At 45.1% G+C, this 22,331-nt stretch overlaps 1 protein-coding gene and 2 long non-coding RNA genes across 6 annotated transcripts in view; all 3 read right to left on the reverse strand.

Annotated features, from left to right (window-relative positions):
* Positions 1-22,331, reverse strand: part of SLC35F2 (solute carrier family 35 member F2) — a 49,743-nt gene that overhangs the window by 13,246 nt on the left and 14,166 nt on the right. For all 4 annotated transcript variants that reach the window (XM_032357058.1, XM_032357056.1, XM_032357059.1 and 1 more), the window contains exon 2: positions 3,490-3,665. In XM_032357058.1, the coding sequence (XP_032212949.1) occupies positions 3,490-3,665 (176 nt within the window). The remainder of the gene's footprint in view (positions 1-3,489; positions 3,666-22,331) is intronic.
* LOC116598364 lies at positions 4,006-16,749 on the reverse strand. The gene is made up of 3 exons (XR_004289047.1): positions 16,734-16,749; positions 8,415-8,425; positions 4,006-4,054 (listed from the first exon to the last, which is right to left on the reverse strand). It is a non-coding gene; the product is annotated as an uncharacterized LOC116598364 (long non-coding RNA).
* Positions 13,246-13,930, reverse strand: LOC116598365. The gene is made up of 2 exons (XR_004289048.1): positions 13,871-13,930; positions 13,246-13,652 (listed from the first exon to the last, which is right to left on the reverse strand). It is a non-coding gene; the product is annotated as an uncharacterized LOC116598365 (long non-coding RNA).

Here is a 22,331-nt window from a genome sequence, read left to right on the forward strand (position 1 = left end):
AAGATTAAAGAGTCAAAGTAAAGATTTACTATGTCTTTTGAATATGGTCACTCTTTTACAAAAAAAAAAAAAAAAAAAAGATTTTATTTATTTATTTCACAGAGAGAGACACAGCGAGAGAGGGAACACAAGCAGGGGGAGTGGGAGAGGGAGAAGAAGGCTTCCCACCAAACGGGGAGCCCGATGCAGGGCTCGATCCCAGGACACTGAGATCATGACCCGAGCCAAAGGCAAATGCTCAACGACTGAGCCACCCAGGTGCCCTGAATGTGGCCACTTCTAATTTCCATTGTTCATAACCAAAATGCCTAAGACAGTTTAGCAAGTTGTTAGATTTCTTCTATTACAAGACCCAAGCTAAGATGTCCGCATAGACTAAGGGTTTAAAGAAACCACCAGAGAGGGGCCCCTGGGTGGCTCAGTGGGCTAAAGCCTCTCCCTTCGGCTCAGGTCATGATTTCAGGGTCCTAGGATAGAGCCCTGCATCGGGCTCTCTCCTCAGCAGGGAGCCTGCTTCCCCCCTCTCTCTTTGCCTGCCTCTCTGCCTACTTGTGATCTCTGTCTGTCAAATAAATAAAATCTTAAAAAAAAGGAAAAAGAAAGCACCAAAAAGAAGTAAGTAGGAGAAAAGGGGTTAAATTTCATTTCCTACTGTAACAGAAATATAATAATCAGGTATGGGTTTAAATGTTGTCATTCTTGACAAGCTACTGGTTATCCTTAAAAAATCAAATGTTTTCTTATGAATTCAATGGCTATTTAACATCTGCATGTGGTCATTCTTCTGGAAGAGATGTGCTTTCCAGAGAAAATTAAGTCAGTGTTAAGTTCATAAAAAAGATTTGGTGGCATCACTGAACAAACACCTTTTATCCCCAAATTCTTCTTATTCAAGTTAATGGCAATTCACTTCTTTGGAGACATTGGCAGACAGGAGATATATAATTAGCACACATATGAGAAGACTTTATGTAAAAATAACCTACAAGTAGGAATCATAACCAAATGATTGTTATTAAAACCCAATTAGCAGGAACATCCTGAAAACACAAAGTCAGTCTTCTCAAGATGACATGGCAGATGCCCACCCACCATCCCACAGGGGACCTCACTGATGTACTTACGAGTCACACTGACTCCCTAAAGGCCAACACTACAAAGAAGCAAAGTCTAGCCCTATTGACCATGTACCCAGGCATCTAATTCCAACTCCTAAGCTCTTACCAAATTTGGCACTTTCCCCTTAACATGTTTTTCCCTCTCCCCCAACTGGTTTCCACTTTCTTTCAAAAATAAGTCACTTAGGGAACCTGGATGGCTCAGCTGGTTGGGGGTCTGCCTTCGGCTTGGGTCATGATCCTGGAGTCCCGGGATCAAGTCCCGCATTGGGCTCCCTGCTCAGCAGGGAGTCTGCTTCTCCCACTGACCTCTCTCCTCTCATGCTCTTTCTCTCAAATAAATAAATAAAATCTTAAAAAAAAAAAAAAGTCACTTATTCCGACACTGGAATACCATTGTGCATGTTAAGGTTCATATGACGTTAAGGATTCACAAGCATTGGTGATTTCTTTTTTTTATTTTTATTTTTATTTGACAGACAGAGATCACAAGTAGTCAGAGAGGCAGGCAGAGAGAGAGGGGGAAGCAGGCTCCCCGCTGAGCAGAGAGCCCGACTCGGGGCTTGATCCCAGGACCCTGAGATCATGACCTGAGCTGAAGGCAGAGGCTTAACCCACTGAGCCACCCAGGAGCCCAAGCACTGATGATTTCATCATTCACCTTAAAACGATGAAGACGGAAGTATTGCCCCCTCCCGATCAGGTGATGGGCTACCCGTCGTCTTCATGTTTCTGAGTTCCATCCCATTTCATGTATTTTTAAAGCCATGCCCCCCTCTCGTGGGAAGGAGGTCTGTCATGCCTAGCAGCCCTCAGTGTGGTGCGGCGGTAAGAGGACAGGCCCAGAGGCAGGCTAGCTGGGTCGGAATCCGGCTCCAGTTCCTACCTACAGGACTCATGGACCGTTAGCTAAGTGCTGCGTGCCTCAGTTTCCTCATCTGCAAAGTGGGGGTAACAGTAATCCCCACATGCTTCACTGAGAGTGAGGTGACACATCACCAAAGTGAGTTAATCAATTAAAATGATGCCTGGCACAGAAGTGTCCACCAGAATCTCACTTTGCCCATTTTCTGTGTCATTAGTTACAAATCATATTTCTACAATGATTCTAAAACAACTTCACTTGGGCATCTGGGTGGCTCCGTCAGGCAAGCCTCGGATGCTTGGTTTCGGCTCACGTTCTGATCTCAGGGTTGTGAGATCGAGCACCGCATCAGGCTCCTCATTCAGCAAGGGATCTGCTTGAGATTCTCTCCCTCTGCCCCATCCCCTGCTTAGACGCACACACTCTCCATCTCTCTCTATAATAAACAATGAAATCTTTTTAAAAAGAATGATAAATTATTTATTTTTTTAAGATTTTATTGATTTATTTGACAGAGAGAGAGAGAGACAGTGGGAGAGGGAATACAAGCAGGGGGAGCAGCAGAGGGAAAGGGAGAAGCAGACTCCCCACCGAGCCAGGGAGCTCGATGCCAGGACTCTGGGATCATGACCTGAGCCGAAGTCAGATGCTTAACAAATGAGTCACTCAGGGGCCCCAAGAATGATAAATCCTTAAAAAACAACAACAACAACAACAACAAAAAACAGCCAGCGATAAAGATGTTAATTCCTTGCCAGTTTTTGGCTTTGTCTCCCTCAGGACACAGACTTCATGTACATGCACCCAGTGTTCCACTTAACTGGAAATATATATTTTGGAGAGTGAGGCTCTTTTTAAGGGCTGTTTAGTATTGTCTCTTAAATACCAACCACGGGAGAAAAAAACAAAACCTAACTCGTAATGGCATTTACAATTTTTTTTTAAATTTTACTTTTTAAATTTTTTTAAAGTAATTTCTATACCCAATATGGGGCTCAAGAGTCCCACGCTACATCAGCCAGGCACACCAGCACTTTTTTATATTTTGACAACTTCTACTGGGACAGTTTGACGCTACCTGTTTTTTGTTTTTTGTTTTAAGATTTTATTTGTTTATTTGACAGAGAGAGAGAGAGATCACAAGTAGGCAGAGAGGTAGGCAGGGAGGGGGGGGGAAGCAGACTCCCTGCTGAGCAGAGAGCCCGACTCGGGGCTTGATCCCAGGACCCTGAGATCATGACCTGAGCTGAAGGCAGAGGCTTAACCCACTGAGCCACCCAGGTGCCCCGGCGCTACCTGTTTTAATCAACATTTTCACCGAATTATACCTAAATCTCCATAAATTTTCAGAGCATTCAGGGGTGTCATACTTATCTAATAACTTTTATGAAGTTATTAGATAGCTTTTCTTGGTTTTTACCTCATTTTATTTTTTTTAATATCTAGAAGCCAAAACATTTTTACAGAGATAATTTGTTGAAAAGGTCACCCTCACATTTGACCTACCTGACTGAAACGCCAGCGTCACTGTATAAAAGAGAAACAGCAGGCAGTAGTTGATAAAGCTCTGAAGCATGGGGGTGTTCACTTTGTATTTTTCTGCCAGGAACTGGCTGGTGATGGCTGTCCCGCATATGCACAAGGACAACATCTGACCCAGGGCAATTGTCTTCAAGATATTCCTAGAAAACAAAGGAGAAAATCAGAACAACTCCCAACTAAGTTATTCCACACACACACACACACACACACACACACACACACACACACAGAGGCTCAACACGAAGAAATATTCTAATTATCCCAGGTGGTTCTTCAGTTCACTTCATTGCTCACTTCACATGCACTAAAACGAAAGTTTCGTATTTCGAGAGACTCTATCTTTGCTTTTACGTTTCTGATTTTCCCCCTCATTCCCACCAAAAAACATATTCCCCACCTTCACTGACCACACAGATCATTTGGATTACTAAGTGATGTCATCTACCGTTTAAAGTATGTGGGTGAGGGGCGCCTGGGTGGCTCAGTGGGTTAAGCCGCTGCCTTCGGCTCAGGTCATGATCTCAGGGTCCTGGGATCGAGCCCCGCATCGGGCTCTCTGCTCAGCAGGGAGCCTGCTTTCCTCTCTCTCTCTCTCTCTGCCTGCCTCTCCATCTACTTGTGATTTCTCTCTGTAAAATAAATAAATAAAATCTTTTAAAAAAAAATAAATAAAGTATGTGGGTGATTTTTCCTTTTTTTTTTTTTTTTTTAAAACGTTGACACTAGTTTTAAATTCTTCCCATGCATGAAGTGTTCACCACTTTCTCAACCTTTCGGTCTCCCGGGGACTTGATTTCTTCAACAAGAAGCAATGGCTTTCAAGGTTGCCTGCAGGTTTGAGTCACGGAGAGTTTTCGAAGGTTTTATTGTTTATTTATTTTAGAGAGAGAGAGTGAGCATCGCACACATGCAGGCATGAGTGGGGGGAGGGGCAGAGAGAGACCCACAAGCAGCCTCCCCACTGAGTGCAGAGCCTGATGCAGGGCTTGATCCCACGACCCTGAGATCCTGACTCGAGTGGAAATCAAGAGTCTGACAGTAACCGACTAGGCCACCCAGCATCCCTGAATCATGGAGACTGTAAACGCCAATGTTCAGCTGCGCCTGGATGGACCGACCGCATCCTTGTCTCGGGCAGTGGGTCCCAGGCGTCGGGATCCCAGGCATCAGGGTCCCAGGAGTGGATGATGCTCCAAGCTTCCCAGGTTATTCCAGTGTGCAGCCAAGACTCTGAATCATGCTTGAGGCTGACACTTTGAATTCACAGAAGAATAAGACCCAGACTCTGCCTTTTGGCATTTAAAAGAAGCGTCTTAACAACCAACGAAACCACATCACCATCAGTGGAAAGTAGAGGCCGGCGTGAAAGGTGCCACAGGGGCAGAATGTAGAGAACCCAGCAGCCTGTGAAACCTCCAGGGGAGGTATTGAAAATGATCTCTGGGTTTCTTTCTTTCTTTGTTTCTTTGTTTGTTTGTTTCTTTCTTTCTTTCTTTCTTTTTTAGATTTTATTTATTTATTTGAGAGGGCAGGGAGAGTGAGAATGAGCGAGCACAAGGTAGGGAGGGGCAGAGGGAGAGAGAATCTCAAGCAGACTCTGAGCTGAGCGCAGAGCCCGCCACGGGGCTCGATCCCACGACCCTGAGACAATGACCTGAGCCAAAACCAAGAGTGGGACGTTCAACCATCTGAGCTGCCTAGGGTTAGGGTTTCTAGAGTGAATGACTGGGCAAATCCCAGGAAAAACAGGAAGAGGTTTGTGACAGGAGGACTCTAAGAAGCTCCCCAGGGAGTCTCTGCTTCCTGGCAGCTTTGCCCTGTGTGATCTCCTCTTGAGTGTGGGCAGGACCTGTCACTTGCTTCTAACCACTGGAATACAGTACAAGTAATGGGATGTCATTTCCATGAACACGTTCCTAAGGTTATCACTTCCATCTTGCAAGTCAACTCTACTCTCTCCCCTGCTGGATCCCATGAAACAAGCTTATACAGAAAGACCCGCGTGGAAAGGAACTGAAGGTGTGTTCTGGCCAAACCCCAGCAAGGAACTGGGAACATCAGCCCACCGATCGGCAAGGAAAGAAAACTTGCTAACTTGGAAACTTGCTAACGTCCACGTGAGCTTAGAAGCAGATCTGTCCCCGCTGGAGGCCGCAGCAGACACCATGACTGCAGCCTAGCGAGAGGCCTCTAAGCCAAGGTCAGAGCTAGACCTCGCCCTGATGCCTGATCCCCAACACCTCTGTCTTACAAAGGTCACGGAAGTCTGTGACAACGTGTTATCCAGTAACAGATAACAAAGTTGAAACTCTGGATTGCAGAAAGTTAGACCACATCTGCTTTCTCTCCACTACACATCCAGGGCCTGGCGCTTTGCTGTCCCTCAGTTAAGTATGCGTTGAATGAATGTAAATGGATAAAGAAATTATCATATACGCTCAAATATATGGTACCTCCAAATATAAGACACTTCTCTAGTTTTCCAGTGAAACCCAAGAGTCAGAGAAAAACTAGAAATTATGGGAGTGCCGTGATACAGAAGCTAAGAGTGGAAACACTTTTTTTAAAAGGAAGAGATCATCGATATGATAGTATCAAAAACTACAGAGAGAAGGGGCAGCCTTATGGCTAAAGCGATAGAGTTGGACTGGCAAGCTGGAAGCTTCTCATCGCTTTCAAAGAAAGCTTGTGGCTAGTGGGAATGCCCAAAGTCAGATTCCGGTGGGTGGGGTGCATAGATTATAAGCCACTGAATGGATCAAGCAGAAATAACTGTTTTTGTTTTTGTTTTTGTTTTAATGATGAAAAGGAGAACAGAAATAAGGAAGGAGTTTGAAGAATACACAGCAGTGCTTAAGACAGGTTTATTATTATTTATTATTATTATCATCTCATTAAACATGGAAGTGTAAACATATCTGGGAGATGAGCAGAAGGCAGTGTGAAGGAAAACTTGAAGACTGACCAAGAAGAAACTGAAAGGAGAGAGTGAAGACAGCTCCTGGAAGGATCAGGACACAGGACTGAGAACCACCACTTTTGTTCAAAATGTTCCTATAAATCCTTCCAGAGTTGCTCAGAAGCAAAGTAGAAAATACTGCAGCAGAAGACAAAGAATATCTGTTCTAAGAGTTTACAATGTATTTTTCCCTCTGGAACGTTTACTTCAGTAATTTGCAACTAACTCAAACAATCCTAGCCCAGGGGCCCAAAAACAAAGGGGACGCTTGCTGGGTGAGTCAACCCTAAGTGAATGTACTGGAAGAGTCTTTGCCATGTGTCAGGACAAGAAGAGAAAATCTGAGGGGCGCCCGGGTGGCTCGGTCGGTTAAGTGTCCGACTTGATTTCAACTCAGGGCATGATCTCAGGGTAGTGGGATCAAGCCCCACATCCGGCTCCATACTGAGCACGGAACCTGCTTAAGACTCTTTCCCTCTTCTTCGGCTCCTCTGGCCATTCACACATGCGCTTGCTCACTCTCTCTCTCTCTCTCTCTCTCTCAAATAAAAATAAAAATAACAGAAACAAAAAACCCTTAAGAGACACACTCTGTGCCTCAGAGGTTCAGAGTCTCCTGGGGATAAATAGGCATGTAAACTAGGAATTAGGACAAGTGCTATAATGCAGTGGCTTACAAAACTTCAAGAGTTCACCAGACAAGAACAGCAAGGAAAGGCATGTTAAGCAGATGGAACAGCATACACTAAGGCACAGAGCCCTAAAACAGTAGGGCACATTCAGGGATTTCAAGTGGGTTGATGGAGCTGCAAAGAAGGTTGCTCTAAGGTTGGCATCTTATCTTGCTGGGGGTGAGATCACTGAGATCTTCTGAATAGCGGGGAGTGAAGTGACTAGCACATCAGTGACTGAGCATTCCTGGGTCCCTAAATATGTCATAGCACATAGCACCAAAACCTTACCCTTAATGCCTCACATGAAAACCAGTTAAAGAGGAAAGTTGACAGAGAGCGGAGTCTAGAAGAGTACCCGGTTTTCTAGATCAGACAGCTGCACAGATCACAATATGGTTAGCCAAGACCCCAATGGCAGCAGGAAAAAGGCACATCTGGAAAAGAGAATAACTCCATTTGGACATGCTGGAGTTTGTATAATTATGAGACGGTCAAGGAAAAACTATCCAGTAGGCAGTTGAGAGCTGGGAAGAAGGACTGGGTTGCAGAAATAAATTTGAGAAGTAAAAGCATAGAGATGGCAACTGAAATTGGAATATAAATAATGCTAACACATATACATTAAAAAAAGAGAGAGAGATTAAAAAAAAAGAAGAAAGAAAGAAAGAAACATTCTGGGAATCAGCAACACTTAGGAGCCAGAGGAAGAAAGGGAATTAGAGATAAGGATGGAGAGGCATGTCCAGAGAAGAGGGAGAGAACAAGGGAGGAAGACCATTCTGGAAGCAGGAGAAGACGGCACTTTAAAGAGAAAGTGCTCTACCATTCGGGCTGTAGCAAATTTCTCCTAACTGCATCACTCTCCACAGATCCAATCTCTACTCCCTAGCAGGAGTCAATGTTCCGAATGTTAACGGAAAGTTAAGGGGATCACCCCCACCCTTCCTGAAATCTCTCAGCAAGGATCTCTTCATCCCTAAATGAAAGCCAAACCTTAAAATGGCCTGCAGGGCACCCCATCCATCTGACCCCAAATTCCCTTTGCTGGTCTCACTGGGGACTACTCTCTCGCAGCTTTAATTGTTGCCTTTTTAAACTTCTATAAAATACTCGACATATAACAAAGTATAATGTATAGCCAACACACATGGATGTATCTACCAGGGAGCCTGGGAACAAAATATTGGCAACATAGACACGTCCCCCTCCTGCTCTCCCCAGCCTCAGCTCTCGGAGGTAACCAGCTGCTCCAGAACTGGGCATCTATCTATGCCATGCATTTCCCTGTATTTTAATACTTGTGCAAATATCCCTAAGCAATAAACAGCATTGCTCTGCTTGCTTTAAAATTTTATGTAAACAGGGTGCCTGGGTGGCTCAGTGGCTTAAAGCCTCTGCCTTCGGCTCAGGTCATGATCCCAGGGTCATGGGATCGAGCCCCGCATCGGGCTTTCTGCTCAGCAGGGAGCCTGCTTCCTCCTCTCTCTGCCTTGCCTCTCTGCCTACTTGTGATCTCTGTCAAATAAATAAAAAAAATATTTAAAAAAAATTTTATGTAAACAGCGTAACAGGTAGGTATAGTTTTGTTGCAACTTGCTATTTTGATCAACAGTGTACAAGAGTCATCTTGTCCATAGGCTTTTCTGGTTTATTCCTTCCTAGTACGTGATCCTATCACTTTCTCCATTCCCTTCTCGATACTTAGGTTGTATTCTGAGGGGTGTGTGTGTGTGGGAGGGGTGTGAGCTCTCGTAAACAATGCCTCCACAAACATTCTTGTGTACGACTCCCCGACTTATCTAGAAGTTTTTCCGGTTTTTAGCAAACTGCGGCAGGCGTGTTGCTGATATGCTAATACAGAATCTGCTCAGGATGGTGGGACCTAAGCTCTCAGGATGGCCTGGCAGGGACTACTCAGGGTATCCTGCAGATAGAATGACTTCCTACTTGTTGCACGAAGTTTAAAGGAATCACTTGCTCTGGAGAAACATCTCAGAGTGGAACGGCTGCTCTTAACCTCACAGAAGCATCTTCCATTTTATTTGTTTTGCTCGATGCCTCTTGAAAGTGTTCTCTTACCGCACGCTGTTTACTCTGTTACTCTCAAAAGAAAGGAAGTGCAGGAATCCCTACCCTTCAAGGGGAAGAATGGTATCAGTCCCTGGCCAGATGCAAAGACATTTTTTAGGCTCTGTAAGGACACTTTCAGTCAGGTGAGCAAGGAGTTCAGGACTTGCTCCCACAAGGGTAGGAGTCTTTCCAGGGAGGCTGTGCCCATCACCCGCTGATGAGGCAAGCTGGATGCCAGCGTTCTGACCTCTTCCTCTTGTGCTCACTTCTTTCTAAAGGAAACACTGATTCTAGATTTTAGGCTAAACAAAAGAAATTCACTACTTGATCTGCCTAGAGCACCAGGAGACGACTGAAGTCAAAGAGCCAAAGCTAAAAAATGGGAAACAACTTCATTCTACGTCACTGTCCCCGGCTCCGGACTCCCTCAGGAATCACACGAGGAAGGACACCTGCATGAAGCAACGGTTCCAGCTCTCCTGTACTTCGTCGTTCGGCTGATATCGCTGCACAGGACACGTTCTCCACGTAACCCTCACCGTGACCGGAGAAAAGTACGACCACCCTCCTGCTATGGGGGAGGAAACCGAGACTCGGAGGGGCTGCGTGACTCAGCCACAGCCACACAGCCACGAGAAGGCAGAGGAAGTCAGTGCTCTCAGCCATTAAAAGACTGATCAGGGGTTCAAATCTGCTTATAGAAAAGGACCTAGGGAAAGGTCTCCTCTCCTTCCTGGAAGAAAGTCTCGGAAGTACAGAACTTTGGTGCTAAACCCGCCCCCCCCCTTTTTTTAGTTGAAAAGACTGTGACCCAGGAAGAAGGAAGAGTTTTACCCAAGATGATAGAGAAGCCGAGGGGATGCCCAAGTTGTCCGGTCACAAATACCGCTGTTCCCCCACAACACGTGGTCTTGGGATAACAGTGAGATCCTCCCTCAGTGTTGGTTTCTTAATTTCTGTATCTCCTCCTCCTCACTCCCCGCCCCATACCCCTCTCTTCACCCTGCTTCCCTTCTCCGCCATGACTTAATAACAGAGCTAATACCAGAAAACCCGTTCTTCAAAGGATCCCCACCTCGCTGTCCGGAAAGGATCTAGGCTGCTCTCTCTGCTACGAGAACGAGCCCTGCTTCCCTGTCCATCAGCGGGGACCTGGGTGTCCAAACTACAGGGCCCCAGGGAGCTAACCAAGTGGCCCATAACCTAACCAAATTCAGACCATTTTTCCCATCCCATAATGGACTCAAGAGCAACGATACACTTGAAATAAGGGAGGATAGAAGTCTGGAAGCACTAAGCCCTGTTCGCAAATTGACAACGTTCCTCTGGTGAGCTCTCATTCGCCATCTAAAATAGCACAATGAAGCAAGCTGTCCTCCAACTATAAAGTATCGCCATCCTCTACAACAACAACCAAAAAAAAGTCGCAAATTGAGTAGGGAGATTTAAAGTTACAGGAATGCACTTCTCTTGGCTCCAAATCATAATGACCTCATCTCTAATGGAGAAGCAAGAGGGCAAGAGACAGGGAGAGAGGGGGAGAGAGAGACTGGGGTGGGGGGGTTGGGAGGGAGAGAGAGCACTAGGGAGAGAGGGAGAAGCTGAGAACCTGAAGGAGGTGGGCACTGGACACAAGAAAGAAGAGAAAAAGTATCCAGACTTGTCAAGAGAGATACCAAAGGCCTCAGAACAATTTTTGTTACTGTGGCTTCACAGGAAAGCATTTGCGTTTCACCACAAGGTCCTGGGTCACGGAGTTCTGACCTGAGCACGGGGACTCTCCAAACCGTAACAAAACCCATTCCTTCCTAAGGGAAGCCGCCAGAAACAACGTGCATCTAACCATGGGGTGTAACCTGTCCCGGCTTTTCAAACGGAACCTCCACTGCAGTGAACTCCAAAGGCAGGACATGGTTCCAGCTCTAAGACACATTATCCAAGGTGGCTTCCTGCTGGGGAGCCAGGCCCCCAGAAAACAGAGCGGACAGGAGTGGTCAGTCACTCGGGGTCGGCTGGGCAGGCAGGTGTAAGATAAATGAAGGAGAGCACTTCTGACCGTATGACTCCTCGAGTATAGTACATGGATTTAAGAATTTAGGGAGCCCAGGGACGCCTGGGTGGCCCAGTTGGTTGAGCAGCTGCCTTCGGCTCAGGTCATGATCCTGGGGTCCTGGGATCGAGTCCCACATCGGGCTCCTTGCTCGGTGGGGAGCCTGCTTCTCCCTCTGCCTCTGCCTGCCATTCTGTCTGCCTGTGCTCGCTCTCTCTCTCTCTCTGACAAATAAATAAATAAATAAAATCTTTAAAAAAAAAAAAAAGAATTTAGGGAGCCCGAATAGTTCAGTCCGTTAAGCCTCTGCTTTCGGCTCAGGTCATGATCCCAGGATCCTGGGATGGAGCCCCACATCGGGCTCCCAGCTCGGCAGGGAGCCTGCTTCTCCTGCTGCCCCTCCCCCTGCTCATGTTCGCTCTCTCTCTCGTAAATAATAAATAAAAATCTTAAAAAAGAGAATTTAAGGACGGAAAGAAGAAAAGAGATTTAAAGCATTTTATCTCCCCCCTTCCTTCTTCCAGAGAACTTAAAAGCACATATCTTCATATTCCTTCCATTCCAAAATACTCGTGCACACACTTGTTAATGGAACTCTGTCTTCTCTCTTGTCTTATTCGTGTGTTCAGTCATGTATTTACTGAAATCTGTTGGGTGCCTAACACATGCCAAGAGAAAGGGATTTAGAATTTAAAAGGCCCATGTATTTACTGGTCCCATATCCCATTCTACCCAGACCAGATGGGCGGGGGGCGGGGGGGGGGGCCTCAGGCTTTGTGCCTGGAAAAAACACCACACCCCTCTATTATAATACCTACCACACTGCTTGGGGTCTCCCCCTCTCCAGATCTCTACTCCAAGAGGACAGGGACATTCGTCTCTTCCATGATGAACACAGTGCCTAGTACACGTAAGTGCTTAACGGGCCCCTGGTCATTTTTAAACATAATAAGGAGCTTTCTGTCTGGTGGAGGAGAAGGACCTCACCACACAGAACCACAACAAGATGGAAAGCGTCAGTGTCGAGCTGGGTCTGTGGCCAAGGGGAAGAAAGGACCCAGACTGCGCAGCGAAGGTTCCCAGGATGGGTCAGAAAAGTCAACAATTTCCAGGAAGATTCAGGAATGAAGAAAAAGCTATATGGGTCCTTGCCTACTTCAAACACTAGTTTTACATAAAATATACATGAGACACAAAGATCAGATTGATTCATTTCTTTAGCTCTTCTTAACAGGCAATAAAGTCGACCATCAGTGCTCTGCTTAAGTGTACATTTTTTAAAAAATCATTGGAGGGTTTGAAAAAAAAGAAGAACAAACAAACTTGACCTCAGCCCAAACCAGTTGAGTCAGATTCTTAGGAAAGTGGGGAAGTCGGGTCCCATGATCAGTCTATTTAAATAGCCCCCTGGGTGAGTCTAATTATTATACAATGAGGATGGCAAACCATTGAGTTTTTCTCTTCCTTTTATTTGAAGGAAAAAAAAAAAAAGAGTTCCAAATGAGTGATTAAAATGCACTGCTGGAATGCAAATCACACATTTTTCTTCATTTTATGTCTCAATAAATCTGTGCTGCTGGGTTGCACACTGTCAGCTAAAGGGAGGATTTCATACTAGGGCTAAGAGGCTTGTACGGAGCCCAGCTTCCTTGGGGAGATTTTAAAATCCATCACACCTGTCACCTGTAAATACCTGGTAGAGAATAGTAACTTCCAGCCCCTCTATAAAAATCCTATTACAAGAAATACTCATTTAGACCAAGTCCTCAGCCTTAGCATAAAGATCATCCAGTGTCTATTACTAGAGCATTTAAAATGATACTGGCAGCAAGCTAGAAAATAGTCTTTCTTTACATAGTGAGAAGCAGCCTCGATGACAGGTTATCTTCTTTCCGTATCTACATTTCTAGGATTCAAAAATTCAGCCATTACTGTATCATGACCTTCTTCTTCTTCTTTTTTTTTTTAAAGGCTTAAAACGTATTTTAATAAGTTGATGCTGTATTACTGCTCCATTTTTCAGAAAAACTCCAAAGATATCAGGGACAAAGCAAACGTGGTACACCAATAAAAAAAAAAATGCACAGCATAACTACCTAAGATAGGCAAGGCTAAGAGCTACTGTCCAACCTTCAGCACACAGCAACCCTGTTCCCAAGATTGTACTAGGCCTATCAAGAAAAGCGGTGAACAGCAACATCATAGACACAAAAGGGCCATTCCTGGGTTGTCCAAACCCCCAAAAAAACGATGGAGGCAACTTAACACAAGATTTTTTAAAGATACACTAAAATGAAAATCTCTAAGAGAAAATGTCTTCCTTAGGACAATGAAGGGGTAATATATGGGATATAACAGAACCATGCATCATGACCTTCTTTTTTTTTTTTTTAAAGATTTTATTTATTTATTTGACAGAGAGAGATCACAAGTAGGCAGAGAGGCAGGCAGAGAGAGAGAGAGAGAGGGAAGCAGGCTCCCCGCTGAGCAGAGAGCCCGATGCGGGCCTCGATCCCAGGACCCTGAGATCATGACCTGAGCCGAAGGCAGCAGCTTAACCCACTGAGCCACCCAGGCGCCCTGCATCATGACCTTCTTATAAACACAAGGAGCTAGCGCTTTGGAAGAACCCCAGTCTCACGTAAAAAGGCATATTCAAGTCCACAGAAGCCAAATTTCAAAGACTAGAAAGTGTACTAGGATATATCATTACCTTACAACGAAGGCAAGTAAGGGAAGGAAATGTGTTTTCTTTTCTCCCCACTAGATTATGTCTTATGCAGAGTTGATGCTCAGTAAATGTTTATTAGATTAGTGACTACACGCAATTAGTTCTTGAGATGTGGTAATGTCAGATGAGATCCTGTAACATTAAAACGCAAGGGAGACAAATACTGCAGTTAGGAGACACGGAGAGAGGAGCTCACGCAACGTGATAGTGGCAGTAACAAGAGCACAACAAACAGAGAACACTGGGGTCTAGATTTAAATTTGAAAAAAGAAAGAGAAGAGAAACAGGTGCTGACAAGTGGAAAACGTGTTTTCCACTTCATGTTTTGTTCCATAAAAAGCTGGTGGAGACTGTACCCCAGATGTGATCTTTAGGGAAGAATTCCTTGTGAACACTGTGCAGAGAACCCTAGACTTCGAATCAGAATGTTTAATCCCACCCCTTATTAGTGTTATGAAGTTCAACTAGTGTTTCAAAAACGTTCTTTTTTTTACTTTTTTTAAAAGATTTATTTATTTGAGAGAGAGCAGGCACACAAATGGAGGGCAGGGTGGGAGGGATAGTGAGAGACAGAGAATCCAAGCTGACCCCCCTACCCCGCCGCCGCTGGGTGCAGAGCCCAAGGCGGGACTCGATCTCACAAACCACGTGATCAGGACCTGAGCCAAAACCAAGAGTCAGATGTTCAGCCGACTATGCCATCCAGGAGACCCCTGTTTCTTTATTTTAATGGGTGTAAAACCACTTGTTTGTGTTTAAGGGCTAATTAATGTAACCTGTAGAAAAAAAGTACCCACCGTCTTAGGCACTCGGTAAATTTTCTTTCCCTCATTCCTCTGGCTCACCCAGCCTTTTGGAACCCTTCTGCCCAGAACTGTCCAACAGAAGTTTCTGCGATGATGAAAATGCTCTGTATATGCACCAACCAATAGAGTCGCCTCCGGCCATATGGAGCAAACACGCACTTGCAACAGGGCTAAAGTAAATGAGGAACTGAATTTTGAATGTTACATAATTTCAATTTAAATTAAAATAGCCATAAATGGCTAGAGTAGCCACAAACCAACACTGTGCAGTGGCGTTACTGCAGTGACGGAAATGTTTGAGAAGGAGCTACTGAGCATCTGAAATGGGGCTAGGAGTGTGAATGAGGACCTGAAGTTTCTACTGTAGTTCAGTGTAATTCATTCTGATTTAAGTCACCCATGTGGCTAGGAGCTACCACACAGAACACCACAACTCCAGACCGGTGCTTCTCAAATCTTAATGTGATGTGAACACCTGAAGATCTTGTTACATTGCACATTCTGGGGGTGCCTGGGTGGCTCAGTGGGTTAAGCCTCTGCCTTCAGCTCTGGTCGTGATCCCAGGGTCTTCACATCGATCCCGCGTCCAGCTCTCTGCTCAGCAAGGAGTCTGCTTCTCCCTCTCCCTCGGCCCCCCGCTCCCCACTCATGTTCCTACTCTCCCTCTCTCAAGTAAATAAAATCTTTTTTTTTTTTTAATTGCACATTGTGATTCAACACATTTGGAGAGAAGCCTGAGATCTGTACTTCACACCAGCTCTCGGTGATGCCTGGGTTTCCAGTCCACAGACCACACTTTGAGGAGCAGAGCTCTAGAGAAGGGCTTCCAGGTCTGAGTTCTCTCAATTCTAGAAATCCACAGAACAAATGATGGCAGTCTGGACACAATCTGTGACACTTCAAAAGGCTTAGTGGTACTTTCTGACTGTTGCTGGTAACAAAGCAAAATGACACAATCCTTACTGGGGGACACAGCGTGGGGAATTGTACTTCTAGCGGTCTCTCACCAAGACCCTCTGGCAAAAATACAAAAGGCCTACATACAGGCTATTCCTTACACGACTATCTAGAACAGTAAAGGACTAAAGATAAAAACCTAAATGCCTACCAATAGGGAACCACCCGAATAAACAGAAAAGAGTACCGTGGGCTATAAAAGCCAGGCAAACGTTTCTACCCACTGCTATGAAGTGACGGCCAGGATCTACTTTAAAAAGCAAATGCGGAGCAAAATGAGTATGGAATGCTAACGCTGACCCGTGTTTGTTATTTTTAAGTGTAAAGAGAAAACCAAAACTGTTTTCAAAGTCATCTATAGGTCAGGAAAGAAAAAAGAAAATTATCCTGACGCACGGTTAACAGTGGAGGAAAAGGAGATGAAGATGTGGGATCGAACAGGGTGAGGTAAACCCGCACTGTTCTGAACCCGACTGAAAATTAGAATTAACTTACACCGTATTTCATATATTTTAAAGATACATAATTCCTATCTCTGTCCACTGAAAAGCCAGCTTGAAACAATGACCGACCAACAATCCTGAACATTCTTTGTGCCCAGGTACGGCATCTAAATGCGATTTCCCACTACAAAGAACTAGGGCTCCTTGGAGAACCGCTGATTTCAGACTTGGGGTAAGAAACATACAAAATAAGCCTAGACTATCTCGTCACATTGGATGGCAGTAAAGTGAGCAAAACACTAGTGGTGTCATGACAAGAAGACATTCTGAACATCAAAAGAACAACCGCAATGGACTGAAATACCTCAAATACGTTTAAATCCATGAATTAATAAGCAATGCTTAAAATAAAAATAATAATAATAATAAAACTCATGGAGCGCCTGGGTGGCTCAGTTGGTTAAGCGTCCGACTCTTGGTTTTGGCTCAGGTCCTGATCTCAGGGTCACGAGATCCACCCCTGCGTCGGGCTCCTGGATCAGTAGGGATCTGCTGGAGATTCTCTCTTTCCCTCTCCCTCTGTCCCTCCCCCTGCGTGTGCTCTCTCCCTGCCTCTCTCTGTCTCTCTCTATATATAAAATAATAAACAAAAAATCTTTAAAAAAAAAAAATAAAAATAGGGGCACCTGGATGGCTCAGTGGGTTAGGCCTCTGCCTTTGGCTCGGGTCATAATCTCAGGGTCCTGAGATCGAGTCCTGCATCGGGCTCTCTGCTCAGCAGGGAACCTGCTTCCTCCTCTCTCTGCCGGCCTCTCTGCCTACTTGTGATCTCTGTCTGTCAAATAAATAAGTAAAATATTTAAAAATAAAATAAAATAAAAAATGATAATAATAAAAAAAAAAAACCTCAATGGTAACCTTGGAAGGATGCTAGGGAACCAATAACCCATTACTTTGAAAATTCACAGATAAAGAGGAAGAAACAAACTTTTACTCTGCCCTTCCTATACAAATGATACCTCAGGGCAATGAGATGATGACAGAAATACATTCCCTAAAAGGTTCGTATCCAAAATATATACAGAACTTGAATAATTCAATATCCAAAAACCCCCAAATAATCCAATTAAAAAATGGGCAGAAGACATGAACAGTCATTTCTCCAAAGAAGACATGCAGGTGGCCAACAGACACATGAAAAGATCCAAATCAAAACTATAATGAGGGGCTCCTGGGTGGTTCAGTCAGTTAAGCGTCCAACTCTCGGTTTTGGCTTAGGTCGTGATCTCGGGGTCTTGAGATGGAGCCCCAAGTCCGGTTCTGTGCTCAGCGGGGAGTCTGGTTCTTCCTCTCCCTTTGCCCTTCCTTGCCCCAGCGCCTGTGCACACACACACGCATGTGCTCTCTCTCTCTCAAATACATAAAATCTTTTAAAAATAAAATGAAAATTTAAAATAAGTTACATTGCATCTTGACATGGACAGAGTAACAGTGGCCTGCTCTGCTGAACAATATCAACTCCAGAAAAAGGAAACTTGGCAAGTTATCTGTTTCTCCAGTCCCATCAAGGAGCAAGGGCCCCCTGATCTCTTAACAAGTCACTCATCACTGGAAGGCAGGTATCGAGAGTAGAGGTCTGGGTCTCATAAAGGTGGGCAGTGGGGTGGATAGACATGTGATTTCTTTTGTCTTTGTTCTACATTCACTAAGCAACTTCAGAGCTCATATTTCCCAAGTACGTTTTTCTATTGGGATGGTCTTCCTATGAGCAGCTGTCAAATTTGACAGCAACAATTCTCATTATAAATTAATACATTTATTTTCAGGCGTAAATGTGAGCTTGAATAGCAAGAATCATCTTATCTAGAGCCCGGTGACCTCCTCAAGTGAACTGACCGTGATGTCCCAGACACAGAAGACTGGAATATTCCAGCAACGTACAAGAATCCAGAGTTTCAGAGGTCAGCTTTCTTAAGCACGTTCATGGAGATTTGCCAAAACCACAGTCCCGTACTTAACTAAGTCACTGAAGCAAGCTCTTCTAAAAAGGGTGCCATAAATAACACCCATCAAGTTTTCTCGTATTTATGATTATTATGTAGAACAATGGAGCAGGACACTTCTGAAATTAGGACAACATCTCTCCTCTACTATCTTCACCGTATGTCCTGTTGAACTACTTAGATCCGAGGTGGGGGAGTGGGGCTAACCAAATCTTCAGTATTCTGTAACAATACAGCAGAAGCCGAGAGAAGGGCAAGCTTAGCGCCCGTCTAAATCCAGCAAGGAACCCACCCAACTGCACCCACTCACTTTAACTGTACCTCAGGTATGATCACCCTGTCTGAACTTCAACCTCTGGACCTTCCCGACTGAGCAGTCGGGAATTCCTGGAATTGTTTCTTTCTCTTTTTTTCTTCCCCCAGTGATTTTATTTATTTGAGAGAGAGAGAAAGAGAGTGAGCGGGAGGGAGAGGGAGAGAATCTCAAGTAGACACCCCACTGGGCATGGAGCCTGACATGGGGCTCCATCCCATGACCCTGAGGTTCAGGACCTGAACCAAAACCAAGAGTGAGCCACCCTGATGCCCCTGAACTGTTTCTTCCTATTCTGACTCTCTGGAAACAAGAGAAGGCCTACAGCCAAAGGACACTAGTCAAAGGGATAAGAAGTCAGTGACTACAGTGACTGACGGGTCAGACTGCCTGATTGAACCTTAAAATTAACAGAGAATTTAGGTTGAATTATAGGACATTTTTGGTTATTTTCTTCTTTATCCATTTTTTGGTTATTTTCTTCTTTATCCATTCTGGGCATACCAAATTTTCTAACAAGGAGAAATCTATTTTTCCAAATCTATGCTTTTTTCTTGAAAGAACCAGGAAAGGACCAGAAAGCAAGCATTAAGAGTAGCACTGGAAGCATTCCTGACTCCTTGCTCCGAATCCTTGTGCTCATCTGGATTCAGAGCTCACCTGCTCTCCTACGACCTGGGACTCTTTGTCCAGACAACTCGAGGTTCCAGACGCTGACTTAGAGCTCCTCGGATTTGCGGGTAGGGCACGCATCATTACCAGGTATTATTTATTTATCACATTCATGCTAATGGACCCCATCAGAATATCTGACTTTGTTTTCCACAGGGCCTTGCCATTTACAAAAACGTTCCTGCACCTTCTCATTTTTAAGTTTTGACCCAGCAGAGTGACAGATGAACAAAATGAAGCTTGGAGAGGCGAAACGGGTCACCCAACTGGCGTTGTTCAAAAGTGGCAGAATCGGGGACAAAATGCAAACCCCCAGCACTAAGCAAAGTGCATCTGCTAGCCTACTACATTCCCTCCTACATGGCTCTGTTAAATAACTTCAGGAGGTCTGGCTGGTGACGTCGGTTAAGTGTCCCCTCTTGGTTTCGGCTCAGGTCACGATCTCAGGGTCGTAGAATCGAGCCCTGTGTTAGGCTCCAGGCTAGCTAGGAATCTGTTTGGGATTCTCTCTCCCCCCTCCCCCGACCCATCCCAACACTCTCATTGGCTCGCTTGTGCTCTTTCTCTCAAATAAACAAATAAATCTTTAAAAAAAAATTAAATAAAATAACTTCAGAACAGAGGACTCATCCCCTTTTCTTCCCTCTTTAACCCATTTTTTTTAAAGATTTTTATTTATTTATTAGACAGAGAAGAACACAGCGAAAGAGGAAACACAAGCAGGGGGAGTGGGAGAGGGAGAAGCAGGTTCCCCACTGAGCAGGGAGCCTGATGTGTAGCTTGATCCCAGGACCCTGGGATCATGACCTGAGCCGAAGGCAGATGCTTAACAACTGAGCCACCCAGGCACTCCTCTCTAACCCATATTTGATGAAAATGGATGAAGCTGCAAAAATGCAGGTCAGATCATTCAACGGCTCTTCTTTAAATGCCTGGCCTCTTAGCCGATCATTGAATAGGACTTCAATAATGTATTTTCCCGTACAAAATACAGTCCGTGATAATTGTAGACTCAGTTATCACAGAACAGGTTCCTATAGAATGAGAACTATTTTACATTTTACTTGGAATTTTGTGGGCAAATATAGCCTAACACACTCCAGTCGATTTAATCAATACTGTCTGCACTAATGAAGGACACAACCTTCCCTAATACGTGTGCACTTTAATCATCACAATGTCATCCCACAGCCAAGAAGAGAAAGCTAGCAGTATCAAATCTTCTGGAAAATTAGAGTTTGGCAGAAAATCAAGTGAACGCTAGTTGAAGGGGTCAGCACTCCCCGCCTTGGTTGGCTTCTGAGCCTTTGCGCGTGCACACACACACACACACACACACACACACACACAGGCAGGCAGAAAGAAGTATGCAGGGACAGGGAATGGCCACCGAAGGATGTGAGGGAAACCACACCACCGCCTGCGACACGGCAGCCTGGTCTGACGGAGCTGACCTGTCTCAGGGATGCTCAAATCGAGTTTGTATCTGTGCCTTTTCGGAGGAGTGGGGGGTAGGTCTTGCTGTCCCCCTCCCAGACTCCTACCTAGAGAGCAGAATCTGTGCGAATTCTCATCTGCTTGGGAGAAATCGTCCCACAACAGCAACTTCAACAGCCCACAGTGACCTTTTTATTACTATCTTCTTAACAGTATCCTGTTCAATCCACCAAGTATTTTTTACTACCAAGTAGGTCCCAGACACGGCCAGGCTCCGAGGACAGGGAAGTGACCAGCCCCGCCTTCACCCAGCTCTTAACACAGCAGCGAAGAAAAACAAGGAACAGTTGGACTTATTCCATGTAGCGTCCTTGAGGTCCATCCGTTTTGTCAAAAACAGCACGAGGGGACCTAACCTAATGTGAGACTCCGTGGGAGGCTTTCCTCACAAGGTGATACTTCATCTGAGACTTGACCAACGAAGACAAGTTGTTCGGGTCAAGAGACAAGGACAGGAACTGCTGTCCCAGCAGCAGGAACAGCGTGTACCGTCCATCACCCTCCGTGCCCGCAGCCCGTCCATGCAGCTCCCGCACAGAGGAACGGCCACCGGATCTCTTTCAAGCATGTCCTGCAGCTTAAAACCAAGTCTAGCACAGCTCGGTTGATTACTTCAAATGCTGACCAAAGGCGGTGGGTTAGAGGAGTCGAGAAAACGTTTCCTTGACATTTTATAAATTATTGTTTAGTTTTTCACCAGCATCTAGGGGTCTTGGGGCTCTATTTTCTTCTCGGAACCACGTTTGGATTCTATCACCAAATGGAGGAGGCAGAATAAGGTTCCTCAAAAATTCCCATGTGAATTTTTCCATGTGAACCTGGGAATACATCACCTCCCAAACTGGGATATGATAAGGAATATATATTTTTGATCTTGTCTTCCCCAGAGTTCCTAAAAGTGATAAGAGAAAGAGGAGCATCTTTTGTTCTTCATGACAAGCCCCATTCAAGGACACCCAAGTTTATGTTGATGAGGTGACTTCTGGAAAGCCCCTGAGGAGAGGGGAGCTGGTTTCCGGGGGAACCAGCCTGGACTTGGAGGCTTGGATTCTTCACCCCAGCCCCCCAGGATGGGGAGAGGGGCTGGAGGCTGAGCCATGCCCTGACGACCAATGAGCTCATCACCTGTGCCTATATAATGACACCTTCCCTAAAACCCCTAACTAAAGGGAAGGCTGGGTGGCTCAGTACGTTAAGCATCTGGCTCTTGGTCTCAGCTCAGGTCATGATCCCAGGCTCTGAGCTCCTCGGTCAGCAGGGAGTCTGCCTGAGGATTCCCTCCCTTGCCCTCTGCCCCTCCCCCACCACGCGTTCTCTCTAAAATTAATAAATAAATAAATCTTTTTTTTTTTTTTTTTTTTAATCCTAACCAAGGAACTCAGAGACCTTCCAGGTTTGGTGAGCACACTGAGGTGCTAGGAGGGTGAAGTTCCCTGCCCTTTTCCTTCCCCACTACCTCGCCCTATGCATCTCTTCTACCTGGCTGTTTCTGAGTTGTACCTTTTCATCATTGACTGGTAATTTAATAAATAAACTGTTTCCCTGAGTTCTGTGAGCTACTCTAGCAAATCACTGAACCCAAGGCGGAGGTCGTGGGAGCCTCTGATTTGCAGTTGGTCAGTCAGAAGTAC

Source organism: Mustela erminea, chromosome 9 (assembly GCF_009829155.1).
Source record: "Mustela erminea isolate mMusErm1 chromosome 9, mMusErm1.Pri, whole genome shotgun sequence".
NCBI lineage: Eukaryota > Metazoa > Chordata > Mammalia > Carnivora > Mustelidae > Mustela > Mustela erminea.